The sequence below is a fragment of the Sceloporus occidentalis genome, unplaced genomic scaffold (assembly GCF_023333645.1).
Source record: "Sceloporus occidentalis isolate IW3139 unplaced genomic scaffold, rSceOcc1.0.p SCAF_113, whole genome shotgun sequence".
Taxonomy (NCBI): Eukaryota; Metazoa; Chordata; class Lepidosauria; order Squamata; family Phrynosomatidae; genus Sceloporus; species Sceloporus occidentalis.
The window spans coordinates 2,269,929-2,285,429 of record NW_028317093.1 but is presented as its reverse complement, the minus strand read 5'-3'; the positions used below and the strand labels follow the sequence as shown (position 1 = coordinate 2,285,429).

At 37.7% G+C, this 15,501-nt stretch overlaps 1 protein-coding gene across 1 annotated transcript in view; it reads left to right on the top strand.

Moving 5' to 3' along the window:
• LOC149282544 (thrombospondin type-1 domain-containing protein 7A-like) overlaps positions 1-15,501 on the top strand; it is a 105,726-nt gene that overhangs the window by 34,203 nt on the left and 56,022 nt on the right. Inside the window, exon 2 of the mRNA XM_089498112.1 lies at positions 6,786-7,617. Within this exon, the coding sequence (XP_089354238.1) occupies positions 6,786-7,617 (832 nt within the window). The remainder of the gene's footprint in view (positions 1-6,785; positions 7,618-15,501) is intronic.

The window sequence follows — 15,501 nt, the reverse complement described above, 5'->3', positions numbered from 1 at the left end:
GAAGACATTACTGTATTCTCTTCTATTAGCCAGCTGACTTCAACTGTCCTTTAATCCGTTCTTAATGACCTTCAAATGTATTCCTCTTTTCCAATAGAATGTAAAAGAAATCCTTTATTGTTATTTCAGCATAAAATATCCATAGTTCACATTACCTATATTTTCAAGGCATGTTCTTGTTACTTAAACATGGTTTTTCAGGTCTTTAAAAATGTATAATTCTCTAAAGTGAAGATCTGCCCAAGAAATAAATCAAATTTATTGCAGATGGGTCAATAGGCTTTCTCAGGGTTTGACACACAGTGTAACATTATCTGCAAGTAAGATCACTTGCACTTCTTATTAGGTTTTCTTGAGTCCCTTGACAATGGATTATAGCTAAACTGAAATGCTAAAAGATTTTTTTTATAAAATACAAACTGAAATGCTAAAAGATTTTTTTTATAAAATACAAAAAATATAATCACAACAGAAAGAGCATTCTGTTGAGATTTGATAATGTTTTAGGATGATGCCAATACAAAAATAACAAGAAACACATTTTATTTAGAAAATGCTAAATTTGCTTAAATAGGTCAGGTTCTTTAATTGTTCTAGTTCTGAATTAATGCTGCCAACAGTGACAGTATAAGTCAAAATAATATTTATTTGGAACTCAATAACAAATTAGGGTCATGCATATTTAAATATCTTCAAATATCTTTGATAACTCAATTGTATTAAATTCACTATGACTATGTAAGTGTTCATACTTTAAGCTCCTGGATATGTAAAGCTCTAATAAAAGAAACAATTATAGACAAAAGACTTAAATGTATTCAAGATTTCAGTGTATGTGCACAACAGTAGATTACTGCCATATGTGGAAAATAATATTAATGACAATGGCAATAATATCTTTTTGCGACTTCCATAGCTTCACACGGCAGTAAGTAATATGGGTCATCTGAACCCCTTAAGGACAATGGGCGGTCCCTAAACCCATTGAAAACAATGCATTTTGAGCCCATATATGTACGGGCTTTGTCATTAAGGGGTTAAAGGATGGTTTTACTGTTCCTGACAGCCCAAACAAAAAATAACACATATTAAAGAACTCTGAAATAAAAAAAAAATGTTCTTGTACATTTATACATCTCATGCAGTAATATTTAATTGTCTGTGGTCATTTTGACATTTACATTGTCCTTTAGTCCTTGCTTAATGTGAAGTGTCCACTGGGTTCTCAATATAATCAATGTCACCTCTAATTCCGGATAGGCATAGTGACAGACCATTCAATTTAGTATTGATGAGAGTTTAGGCTTATTACTGGTTTCAGAATATGATCAGGGGTTTTTATGGGGGAGGAGGGTTGTCCAATGATATAAACTAAAAGCTGAAGAACTGATATAGAAGGGAAACAGAAAAGAGAAAAAACGACAACACAAGCTTTGACATAGACAGTTCAGTTTCCAACCTGCAATGTAGATGATCATGCCCCAAGGCTTTGATATTTTAATTGACTCCAGATGATCAATAGTAAATTATTGCCAAAATAGCTTAGTAGTTTCATTTAAAAGTGATTTTATCAGATGTAAATGTCAAAATTTGTTTGAAAGTTTTAAGTGACCAGTGGAGTTCTTTGGCAGGTAGCCATGCCTGTTCGATTGGCCTTTGGCCCCAATGGGTTCCATATTTTGCAGCGGAAAGTTTCCGGCGATGGAGATATATATGTCTTTGTGCTATTGGGAAAACGATTTAATCCTAGTGATCGACAGTTCAGGATTTTGAAATGTTTTATTTAAAGGTGAATGTGAGTCTATTAAAATATAACAGGAGTCATGTGGAAGATATAATAGTATTTTTTTTCACCTTAGCAACCAAACAAATGGTCCAAGTATCAAGAGAACCCCTTTAGTTTCTATGGTAATATTTTTTTTAAAACTCTGTACCAGAATCCATTGTTAATACATAAAGTTATTGCTAAAACCAATGAAAACCATTACTCTTAATTCGAAAACCTCTTTTAAAAAATCCAAATGTAACTTTTTGATTTCTTTAAATTTGATTTTTATAATGTAAACCATTTAGTAACATAGAATTATTATTTCTATTGAATTTTTCATTAACTATAACTCTTGTTCACATATTTAATTTATAAATTTGCATGTAATATAATAGATTAGGGTTTTTCGTAGTGCTAGTTGAATGTATTTCACAGAAGTGGTAGATAGGCAGGCATAAACCAATGCTGGACCTAAGATGAAGCCAGTTGCTGATTAAGGTCTGAGTCTTTACACCAGGAACAATGGGCAGACTAGATGGGCCGCATGGTTCTTACCTGATCCAACATTTCTATGTAAACTGTAATGTGTATCATTACGGTTAATTTAAGTGCTATTTTGATACATTTAATGTGTTGGCTCAGCTTTCAAGAGTACAGAGTGCATGGCGGAACAAGTCAACTTAGTCTGAACCACCTTCTCCCCTTTCATACTTATACTGTCAGTGAGTCTGAATTGGTGGGCTTGGCTCATGCCACATCACTGGCCGGCTCAACCACCTCTGCTTTTGCATGTGTGTACAAGTCTTCCTGTATTTGTAATTAGTAATTTTTCATATGCTTTTATTTGCCATTGTTTAAAACATAGGCTTGTCCTCATTTGCACTATATGTATCTTCACTGTTTTAAAACTATACATTAGATCATTGTAAATAGACATATTCAGTTGTGATATACACATGGCATCTTGCCAACATGTAGCAGGTTTCTGTTACAGGCTGACATCTCCAGATGCCTGAGTTCAGTGGTTATGCATATGCATAAGTCATTTGGTGTGACAATAATTGTGTCCCTTGCTTATTTGCATATGTAACAATAAAATGATTGCTGACATACCGTCATGTTAAAAAGTCCCTCATTGCAGATGCATCCCTGGTATTTTCTAACTCATTACATCAATGTATTAAACCAGCTTTGAAATCTGATAATGACCGTCCCTGGCATTGAGTTAAGGAAAAACAGCTCAAAATAAAAGCAATGATTCTTAAGTCTGATCCTTTGTTGTGAAAATCTCTAATAGCAAATTGGTATGCGGTGCCTTGCTAGCCCATCTGCCACAAGATAAAATACAGACTTGAGGGTCTCGATAGAAAAATAAAATTCACCACATATCTTGGAAGTAATTACAACCCAAGAGGGCGATCTGCCCCTCCAGTTTTGGGGCAAGGGGACTGCCACCCTTCTATGTAGCCGCCTTACCCAAACATAGGTCCAAATATGTTGGTGATTATTAGTGTTTCTTGGCTAGTGAAAAGTCATCAAGTACAATTGTTAAAAAAAATACCACTGTATTCTTTTTACTCTGTGAAGTCAGTTTGCTGGAAAAATGTTTCTAGCTGATTCCATTGTTTCTTTGCATCAAAGAGTGTAAACATTTTTTTACCTTGTTAGTGTGACTTGGTTGACTTTTTTCATTATTCAAGCTGGCAGTGCTTTTCATGATGTTCCACTTTCACGCAGTTGACAATGTCATATCAGATTGGATATAGTTAAACATTTGGAAAAAAGATGAAAAATGATTAACGGAAAACATAATAAAACAAAGAAAGCTTTTTTTTTGCATAATAAACTTTTCCTTCAATCCCCTTCCTGAATATATATATATATATATATAAATTGCGGCCTGTATAAGAACCATCTTCACGAAACAATATTGTCACTATCGACACTATGCAACTTTGGACTTCGTTTCATAGAAATTGGAGAGGTCTTCATAGTTTAATGACTGTTTACTCCCCAGATAAGTAACTAATAAAGCTTTGATTTAAGTCATACAAGTTGAGCATAAGCCCAAGAACATGTTGATAGAACAACAATGGTATCACTAATGTGTATTAGTCAAGTTAGCACTTCGTGCCTTCATGCTTTGCAATGCATGTACAAATTTGAATATGCATTTTGTTTTCTTAAAACTCCGAAACATTATAACTCCTCTTAAGATTGTATGTAGTTACAACAAACCTGAGAACTATAATAATTGCTATATCACTCAGTTGTATTGTGTATTGATCTTTAGTCCTCTACTGTGACATTCATGAAACCATACACGTGACATTTTAACAATGTGTTACGAGCAGCCAACCCCAACGCCTTTCTTGTGGAAGGGCTATGTTGTATAGATAATGCAAATGTTTCTTGCTGCAATTCAGTGTCCTGTGAATAAATCCCTGCTCTAATTTACATTTAAGTTTTGTGTTTGAAATGTGTGGTGTAATTTCCATAATGTCAAAAACAGCTTTCATAAATTGATGTATTTGATAATTTAAAAACCCCTACCATTGAACTTCCCAGAGTAAATGTACACAGAGCTCTCCCTCTTCTAAAGGGTGCAGCTTCATGAAGGGGCAGGGTAAGCCGTTAGTGAGAGCAGGCAGAAGGTGGCAAGGAGTAGGCATCGCCATGCACCGATCCCTTGCCTGGAGAAAAAATAAACTCATTCAGAGACTCGGGGAAGCAGGGCTTCACCCGGAGACTCCGCGTTAAACCTGGAGAATCCCCAGGTGTCCTTGCCACCCTTTAAAAAAACAGATGAAAATAATAGACACCCTTGTAACAAACATAGTTACACCCCATCTATCTGTCACAACAGTAGCAGAGAGTTGTATTAAATGCAATTTTTATCAAGCATATCAAGAAATTATCTATCTCAGTTCAGCAGGGAACACTTGTCACTTGGACTGCTTTGATTTAAAGATTTTCACAAAGGTTTGTTTTAGGATTTTACTTCAATGCTACTTGTGTGCTTCCTCCTTGGGATAGCAGTTCTACAAAATGCTTTTTGAAAAAAGCAACAAAAATATTGAGTGAAAGGCTCTTGCATTTACAATAAATAAAATTCCTACATTTCTGTTCTCATGAAGGCTATTGAATGCTATTGAAAGTAAAGAGAAGTATGACTGAACTTTGAAAAATAGCAAAATTATGCCAAAACAGGTTACTGGAGGAAGGTTCTCAGTGGGAAATAGTGAGGCAGGAGATGAAGGTCATGCTGCATGAAAACACCGGCTTTGATGTTAACTACAGTGAACATTTTTACTTTGATGTCGGCTTCTGGCTGCATTGGTTCCCTTGTGAGTGATCTGAAATATGGAATGACTGACTTATTGGCAGCTGCACTGTTCAAACTAATCATCTATGATTTTATGTAGGAATATGAATGTACTCCAGTTTTGCACACCTTATCACAACACACAGTGGCTGGCAAATTTTAAAAATCAAATAGTTTATTTTGTAAAAATAATTATCCAACTATTATTTCTCACGAAATTACTAAATATCTTTGTATTTTTCTTTATACAAAATCCACAATGGTCTAGATTCAATGACAGATATTAATTGATAACAAATTGTAGTTGGATAAAATGAGATTAAAACGTAAAATATTGACCAACATTGATTAACCGACATAAAATATATACGGGTCTATCACATTTTTTCATTGTGATCTATGTAATGATCCGTATGACAGGTTCATGTCCAATGGATGATATCCATTTTTAAAAAAATCATATTTTTTTCTCATGCTATGTAAAGCATCTTTTTGCCCCATTGTTTATTTATTGAAATATAAATGGTACTAGTGTATCCGACCATTGTTAAAAGTATAGATTTTTTATAGCATGTATTTACGAAGGCTCTATACCGGAGTTGAAATGTTGACTTCTAGTTAAGTAAAATATTCTTACTTTTCTACCAAGTCTGGGATGTGTTCTTATATCACTATCTATCTGCCTATCTATCTGCCTATCTATCTGTCTATCTATCTGTCTACATACACACACAGCAAATGAGGAAGGTGAGAAGCCTCAGACCACCAGCATGAGGTTTCCCTTTCGTTGCCTTCACTCTGCAAAACACTAGAGAACCCCTGATGTAGATGTTATATTTACTGTGCATTGTATGAAATATCCAGGGCCGGCTCTACCATTTAGGCAAAATAGATTGATTTCTAGACTGATTAGAGGTGCTGACAGCAGGTTATCTATGTTAGGAAGTACGTAAATGAAGAAGGGGCTGACACTCATATGGCAGTTCGACTAGGGAGTTGAAAATCCTAGTGTCGGCCCAGCAAGTGTCAAATCCAGTAAACAGTAAGCGGTTGCAATTGTTTTTATAATTATTTTATTCCACCCATTGTTTTGGGTGTTGGTGTTTTGGTTCATCAGTCTAATTGGATTTGATTTCCCCATTTGTTGTAATCCATTCTTTTTATGGTATATTTGTTCATTATTTCATTCACTGGTGTCGAGAACAGCAGCCAAGATCTAGTTTATAAAAAAGACGTCATTTATTAGATACCTACTGCTATAACCAATGTGCAGGCTTGTGATAACATAAAACTGCAATAAACCTTCCCCAGAATAAACCTTGTTATTGAGGATTTTCATTAAATTGAACTTTACTTAAATGTCATTTTACTACTCAGTCTCTGTAGGAGTTCTTAAACTGAGCAATATAGAGTTATTCAAAATGTAAACTGCATTTGTTTCAAGTATACTCTTGCTTGAAGTGTTATGATCATGTTATTTGTGAAAAGTTCATGGGAGATTAACTAACTTAGTGAAATAAAAAACAAATAGCATTAGTATTTATCATATACTTATTTTCCCGAAATGGTGGAATCTATCTGGCAAGCTGTCATTTGAAAAGTAATCTGCATTGAACACTGATGCTTAGTGAATTTGTCACTGCATTTTAGTTACATTTATCTGTATTGAATTAATGATAATTTTTTTTATAGGTCTTTGGGGCCGATGTATGGGAGATGAATGTGGACCTGGAGGAATTCAGACTAGGGCAGTTTGGTGTGCCCATGTTGAGGGATGGTCAACTCTCACTACAAATTGTAAGCAGACTGACAGACCAGAGAACCAACAGAACTGTTTTAGAGTTTGCGACTGGCACAAGGAGCTTTATGACTGGCAGCTTGGCAGTTGGAATCAATGCAGCCCCATCTTATCAAAAACATCTGAGAAACATACTGAATGTACTAAAGGTGAGGAAGGGATTCAGACCAGAGAAGTTACATGCCTCCAAAAGGCAACTGGAGCTGTAGCTGATGATAGCATATGTGAATACTTTGAGTCCAAACCCCGTCTGGAGCAAGGATGTCTAATTCCTTGTCCTCAGGACTGTATTGTGTCAGAATTCTCTCCATGGTCGGAATGTTCCAAATCGTGTGGCAGTGGACTGCAGCACAGAACACGCCATGTAGTTGCCATGGCTCAGTTTGGAGGATCAGCTTGTCCAAATCTGACAGAATTCCAGATGTGCCAGTCTGCCCCCTGTGAAGGTGAAGAAAGCGTATACAGCCTAAATGTTGGACCATGGAGCTCATGTTCCATACCTCTTTCAAGGCACATAAGACAAGTTGGGAAGAGAGGAAGGAACAGGGAACGAGCTAAAGAGAAAATAAAGGCAGTAAAGGATCCGGAGGCCCGAGAGCTCATAAAAAAGAAGAGAAATCGCAATAGGAAAAACAGACAAGACAGCAGGTACTGGGATATACAGATCGGTTATCAAACAAGAATAGTGACCTGCATGCACAGGAATGGAAAGACTGCAGCACTCAGGTAAAACATTTTTTTTACCAATTTTGACTTACATTTGTTAGCTGTGACTTTTTGTATCTGATACGCCCTACATGCATAAAATCACAATTATGACACTAAAAGCAGGATTTGCATTTTTTTCTGATTGTTTTGGTTAAGAAAGGCAAGTTACCTGTTGTTTCAAAATATGAATACAGATAAAATCAAATTGCACAATCTTCAGGCTGGGATAAAATGTATTTAATATTGAATTTTATTTCTGTATTCCTAGTAGAGGCCAAGTGGTTTTTCAGAAATTGATCAGTGTGCATTCTAGGAATAGATAAAATTATATTTTAAACAACCAACGGTGTCATTTAACCTCAATTTACAAAACACATTTCCAATTAGACTTTTAGGAAATTGCCAAGTGCATTCCAGGAAGTATATTCGCAATCTGTGAAAATGACTGAATAAAATAAATTGAGGTACTGTGAAACTGGAAATGGTATGGATATGGTCTCTATGAATGTAATTGTGTTTTTATATTATTAGGATGTTATAGTATACTTTCTGTAATATAAAAAAGCACATAGGAATGGAAATTATATTAGGATGGAGTTGCAGGCGACTGTGAAAAGGTTTCATATTACTTCAATTTTTGCCACTTATCTGGGCGTTTAAATATTTTATATTTCTAGGCCACTTACCACATTTATTGCCATGTTCATTACAGATGATGTGCATTAAAATTGTTCTTAAATGCATTTTTGATTATACACTAATTTGGCATACATTTATGGGAAGAAAATTGGGATTTTTAACTAATATCTATTTGGGGAATGATCCACTGTTAATGTGTATGCTATGCTAGCTGAACTGTAACATAGAAAAGACTAATTATTTTGAAAGGTCCCACTTCCCTTATAATTAGACAGCAATTTGTAATAGGTTTGGCACATCTTGTCAGGCTAGGTTTGCTCTGGGAACAGTAGAGTAAACAGATTTCTTATCGCTAAAAGAGTACAGTTGGCATTAATCAAATTTTGAGCTCGGCTATTACATCACATTGAACATTTAAAACAAACGCTTAAAAAGAGGGAAATTCAGGTACGGTATTTCTCAACTTACATTGTTTCAACTTACAGCAATTCACACTTACATCTTGTCCTCATTTTGACCTGATTATCAGTTATCATGGGCTTAAAATGTATTACATTCATAATGTTGTGGTTATTGACCATTTAATAAGATGCTATGTTCTACTTAAGCAGCCTCCTTTTATTGTGCTGCTAAGGACACGCTCCGTATGAACTTAATTATAAATGTCTTGCTTGTGTGATCAACCTCATCAACACTGGACAGTGGTGTTGTGGCCCCTTCTCTCTGTGTCACAGATGTGTCACCTCAGTGTTTTCTTCAGTATATTTCATCTAATTGTAGGTTTTGTGGGTTTTGCACTGTATGTGTTAGATACAGTAAGAATAACCCATTTGACAAACTAGACCCATACCCATAACATCAATTTTGGAATGGGATATGGATGCGGTGTAACATTTAAAATGTTCGTTTCCAATCATATTGGAGTGCTTGAAGTTTTCGTTTAAATTTTTGTTGTGAGCACTGACCACTGTGGCAATAATTGTTCTTTTATGAACTTGAGCTTTTGAAGTCTACAGTTTGTATAAAATCCTTACCAGCAGGATTTATTTAACATAATTAAAATTGCAATGAAGGATTTGGAGGATCTATAAAGTATCTAGTTTCCAAAGCTTGCCAAGTGGAAGGACTCACTTGAAATATATTGACTCAAATAGGAATACCAGGATCAGAGTTTAATAAATAGGACCAATCCCCTCTCTCTTACTACATCTGTACCTTTACCAGCTGGCAAAAATATAGATATTTAGAAGGAGGACATTAGGCAAACATCACATCTAGTTTTTTAAGCACTGGTAAATACAGCTGATGCACCTCCAAATAGGTAAGCAAACTAAACAGTCAATAAAATGTATAAAAACACATTAAATGGTTAGTAAAAGAACAAAAAAAACCCTGCAACATAACAAAACAAATAAAATATGGAGAATAATTGTGAATGGCTTGCATCGAAAGACTTGAGAGGTGCAGTTGTATTTTGCTCAAAAAGAACAGCGTTGGCTGATTGTTAAGAACCAATACCAATCATGATCCGTCTTAATCAATTTGCATTTTGTAAGATGTCTTGAATTGTATCAACGAGGCAGTTAGACTGGTCAATTAATCAATAGATGTGATTCATCATTTGCTTTAGAGAAGACCTTTGAAAGTACACTATAGATGCTGTGAGATGAAGAACATCTGTCTGACACAGTATGTTTCAATATGTCATACCCAAATGTTAGAATGTATATATGTATAGTGCTGTCTTTGTTTTATACTTTATATAAAGTGCCGTATTTGCTCGATTATAAGACGACCCCCCAAAATCTGAATATTAAAGAAAAAGCCTGAATATAAGACGACCCTAAAGGAAAAAACTTTTACCAGTAAATGTTAATTCATGTAAACTATTTTTTTAAATAAAAGCTATGATTGAGAAAAATATTTTTTGTTTTTATTTCCTTGTATTTTCCAACCTGTCCCCCAGTTACGCACATCTGCCCCCAGGCTTGCCACACCAATGTGGCACTGTGGCCCATGATATGCCTTTTAACCCTCTATATGCCACTGTGCCCCATGGTATGCCTTTTGACCCCCTATGTGCCACTCTGCCTCCAGAAATGCCTTATACCCCTATATCCCATTCTGGCATTTAGGGGGTTAAAATGCATATTATGGGCAGGGGCGTAACTAGACGCCTCAGGGCCCGGGTGCGAGAATCTGTTAAGGGCCCCCCCACCCCCTCACCCCCCAAAAAAAAACATGATTTTTACCCAACAATTTTTTTTCAACAAATTCAATTTACATATTGAATCATATCTGTAAAAAAATCAGAGAAAAAGGGGCGCATGTACAAAGGGCATAATCCAGGGGCGTCCAAGTTTTTTCTGCAGTGGGCCACTTCATCAGAATTGTATACGTGTGCGGGCCGCACTCATTTTTCACTGTGACAAAAAATATGGCCTTTAATAAAATATGCAGATTAAAATAAAGTAAAATGACACAAAACCTTTACTCTTCCTCTCACTGATTTCTGGGCCTTGAAAGTTTTGCGACTACAAATTCAGGATTCCCTAGATTTATTCTAGGGATGAACTAAAATGAAAATTCTGGACCAAAACATTCAGGGTTCACTTAGCCAAAACCGAAAATGACCCCCACCTTTAAAAATAATAATAAAAACTCACATGTTTAATAAAAGTAGGTAACACACAATTGGACAAAATTAGCAATATGACTTGGCATGATAGGCGTGTGATTGCTAACAGCAATCACACTCCTATCATACCCAGGCAACCAGTAAATGCTGGTACAGGGTGGCTGTAAGTGCAGACCCCATACTGCTGGCAGCATCACTACACAAGGGGTTTCAGCATGTACTGGCTGACTTGGCATGATAGGAGTGTGATTGCTAACAGCAATCACAGTCCCATCATGCCTAGGTTCCAGCACTTACACATCCATGCTATCACACACACACACACTCATTTATTCATATAATCATTCATTTACAGATTCATTCCCTCAATCACACACTCATTAAAACACCCTCCCCACCCCCTTACCTGCACTGCAGCTCCTCGATGCCGCTCACAGACTTCAGCAGGGGGCGCGGCCTCCCTCTGCCTTCTCTGCTAAAGCACAGAGGAAGTAGGATGTCACGTGAACTCCACTTCCTCTGTGCAGTCCAGAAGACCCTCCCACAAGTAAGTTGCCCTGGCTGCCGATCTTACGCGGGCCGCACCTCGAGGTCTCGCGGGCCGCCTTTGGCCCGCGGGCCGCATGTTGGACGCCCCTGCCTTATTTAAAAAAAAAAAAATGGAAAAAAGATTTCGGGCGGCCCCTTGGCTTGGGCCCCCCTGCCGCCGGGGCCCAGTCGCAGTCGCGACCCCGGTAGTTCCGCCACTGATTATGGGGCAGAGTGGCATATAGGGAGGTATAAGGCATTCCAGGAGGCAGAGTGGCATTAAGGGAGTTAAAGGGCATTGTATAGAGCACTCTGCCTCCAGAAATGCCTTATACCCCTATATGCCACTCTGGCATTTAGGGGGTTAAAAGGCATATTATGGGGCACAGTGGCATATAGGGAGGTATAAGGCATTTCAGGAGGCAGAGTGCTCTATTAAATGCCCCCTTAACGCCACTCTGCCTCCTGAAATGCCTTATACCTCCCTATATGCCACTCTGCCCCATAATATGCCTTTTAACCCCCTAAGTGCCAGAGTGGCATATAGGAGTATAAGGCATTCCAGAAATGCCCTATGCCCCCATTTAAAACACACACACACACACTTACTTACCTGTGCTTCCAATTTCCTGCTGTATTGCCGGGGCAGCGGGTTGACGTCTCCTTCCGCTGCAGCCGGAAGGAGGTGGAGTTGGCAGCGGGGGTTTGTCTGCGTCCGTCGCGCATACCTTCCCCGGCTGTCAGAGATCAGAGTTCCCCGCACTGATCTCTGACAGTCGGGGAAGGTATGCGCGACGGACGCAGACAACCCACGCTGCTAGCCACACCTCCTTCCGGCTGCAGCGGACGTTGTCTACGCGGATCAGACGTCAACCTGCTGCCCCGGCAATACAGCAGGAAGCACCGGTAAGTGTGTGTGGGGGGGTGTTAAATGGGGGGGGGAGACAGGAGGATCCAGGTCCCCTGCAGCGGTGCGGGGGATCTGGATCTTAGTCTCATAATCAGACCTCTATTTGAGGTCTGATTAGAAGACGACCCCGATTAGAAGACGAGGGGTATTTTTCAGAGCATTTGCTCTGAAAAAAACCTCGTCTTATAATCGAGCAAATACGGTACATTTGTGGATAATCATGACAGCGGTAGCAGCAGCTGTAGGTGTACTGTAGCTGGAAGGTGGTGGTGCTCAGCTGAGTCATGTTACATGACCCTACAGTACTAGAGAGGCAAGAAAGAGAAGTGGAGCCAGGCTTGTAACAGTACAAGTAAGTAAGAGAAAAAATAGTTTGGGACCCTAGAGGGTCTTAATCCAGGACTGTTTTTGACTTAAGTAGAAAATCAAATAATAAAAGCAATGCATAAGAAATACATTTTTTTCATTGTAAGTATAAATAATACTGGGGTGTTGGAAGAGGGGATGTGGATATATATAGCAGGGAGATTAACTAGAGTAATCTTTTTCATTTTAAGTATAATATATTAATCCAGATTACTATGCACTACAAAAAAGACTAGAAACAATTTTCTCCTTTAGCATTTTTAAATTTTGTCACTAAATGTCAGCATAGACATTTAAAGCTATTCGGTTTATTTTTGTTTAATCCAAAATGTATGAAACATGGCAAAAACATTCCCTACCATCATTTGTTTGTCAAACCAGCGATTATTATTATTATTATTATTATTATTATTATTATTATTTTACTCATGGAGATATTTCTTCCCATTTCATATAGTTCAGTTTTTTTGTTTTTTAATAGCTACAATTTTCTAATGTCTGGCATTCACAGCAATAAATAAATGAAGTAGAACATTTTTTTGTTCAAATAAAATATGTATAGTAATTAGGAAATGAGCTACTGCATAGCTGGCACATGTTAACAATTACACTGATGAGTTCCAATCTTGTAAAGCTAGATTTAGCCGCAATATGCTGAGATTAAACTACCACCTAGGAATCCAAACAGGTGAGCTATACATTCCAAAATCATGCATTGCTCCCCAATTTGCCACAATGAAGGTCAGATTTCAGTATTATAGTACCAAATTCATTATGGAGTGAGCTATTTTAGAAAAGATTCCACTCCGCCATGAATATTATTATTATAGCGCAGGTTACGTCATACCCTTATAAATAAATGTATTTTTTTAGCAACAGTCATATTAACATCATATTGTAGAGTAAAATTGGTTGAAAATATAAATTTAAGTTAGGATGAAGTTAGTTACTATGAAAGCAGGGCTGGATTTTCCTACTGCATTGTTAGGGGTGATTTAAGAGTAGACAGATGTATTTTATTAACAAAAAATGTCATGTCCCACTCCTCTTTCCTGTCCTTCAATACTGAGTGCAACCAGTGGTGTATTCCATATGCCGTATACATGGCGGAGGGTGTGATTGGATGTAGTATTAATGCCTAAGTTGGGTCCCCTAAACCTTGCCCTATATGTTAGAGTTACTGTGTTAGGCTGATGCTGGAGCACAAAGCTCACTTCACTGACTTGCTGTGGACAGAAATTTTGGTTATTATTTCAGCCCTATTAGATACATTGGGAAAGCAACGGTATATGTTGATTATTATTAAGATAAATATCCTACTTGGCAAGTTGCATACCACTTAACATTAACCTTGATAAATGCTATTTTTCCATGTAACCAATTAACTCTAGCAAAAAATGCTACGTTAAAAATATGAAATTGTACAAATGAAGAAAAAGCTCTAAACCAGAAATTGACGATTCTCTTAAGCCATTATTCAGTTATACTATAACTAGTCCGGTTATGAACGACTGTCATAATGGAAGCTATTCATTAGATGGAAAGCACATACTATGAAAATGATGAAGGTCAATTATACGCAGCCGTTAGAAGCACAGAGGTATGGATAGCAGTAAAGTAGAAAGGTGCAACAAAGAATTGAATATTTTGGGTTTTATTTTCTTTTTCTACTATTCTAATTTCACTTTTCCATATAATCTTTAATGTGTGCAGGGTAACAAGAAGGGAGCTTTTACACCCAGACTTCTCTTATGCATTTTTGTGGCTTTTTGTTGTATAGTACTGGACTCAGGGCCGGCCCAAGGCAAAATGCCGCCTCGGGCGAATTTTAAAATGCCGCCCCCCCTTATCTACCCTTCCTCTCCCTCCGCCCCCCCCCCCCCCTTGTACTTACCTTTCAGCAGTCCTGCGGCGAGTCTCCCTGTTCGGTCTCGGTGCCGGCTTGTAATGCTGAGCGCCGGAAATCTTCCGGCACTGAGACCGAACAGGAAGACTCGCCGCAGAGGAGGAGGAGAGGGGCGCCGAGCGGGTACTGACAGCTTGGTAAGCGAAAACCACTCGGCACCCCTTTCTCTCTCTTTCGCTTTAAAAAAAAAAAAAAGGGCTTGGGGTGGCAAAGTGCCGCCCCTTCAAAAGTGCCGCCTGGAGCGGTTGCCCCACTCGGCTCCATTGTCGGGCCGGCCCTGACTGGACTAAGCTACATTCAGAAATCTTAGGGCCCAGGATCAGCTTGGGCCTCCTACCTTGTCACAGCACATCATGTTAATTCCTAAGGTGCCCTTCATGTTAAAGAAAAGCCCAGCTTCTCCTCCCCAAGATATTTCCATGTAAAAAAAAGGCAACTGGTTTTATTTTCCATGGCTTTTAAAAGGCAAACCCCACCTTCTTCCCCAATCAGTTGACTTTGTTAATTATGTTGTTCTGTAGGGCCATGAAACCAAAATATAGCTAGGCAACCCTAGGGTAAATAACCCTGTTGTGATTGTCTTCTTTGGATTTTAGGAGATATCAGGACCAAGAAAGATGACTATGATCCTGGTATAGGAGTAATGCAAATGGCCTGACAGCTCCACTTTAACAAAATGTGTTCATGCATTATTCACAAATTTCAATATAGTGGTGCATAATTGCGTGTCCCTAATTCTATTGTGTTTTATTATTTCATACATTGTAATTTAGCACACACAAAAGATTTCACTGACCTGTCAATCACTTACATTCATTAGTACAATTCTGGTTGCTTTTGAAAAATTATGAAAAACGGGCAGGGAATCAATGGTGAGCTATATTACAAATACTAAGAAAATCTATTTAAAAAGTA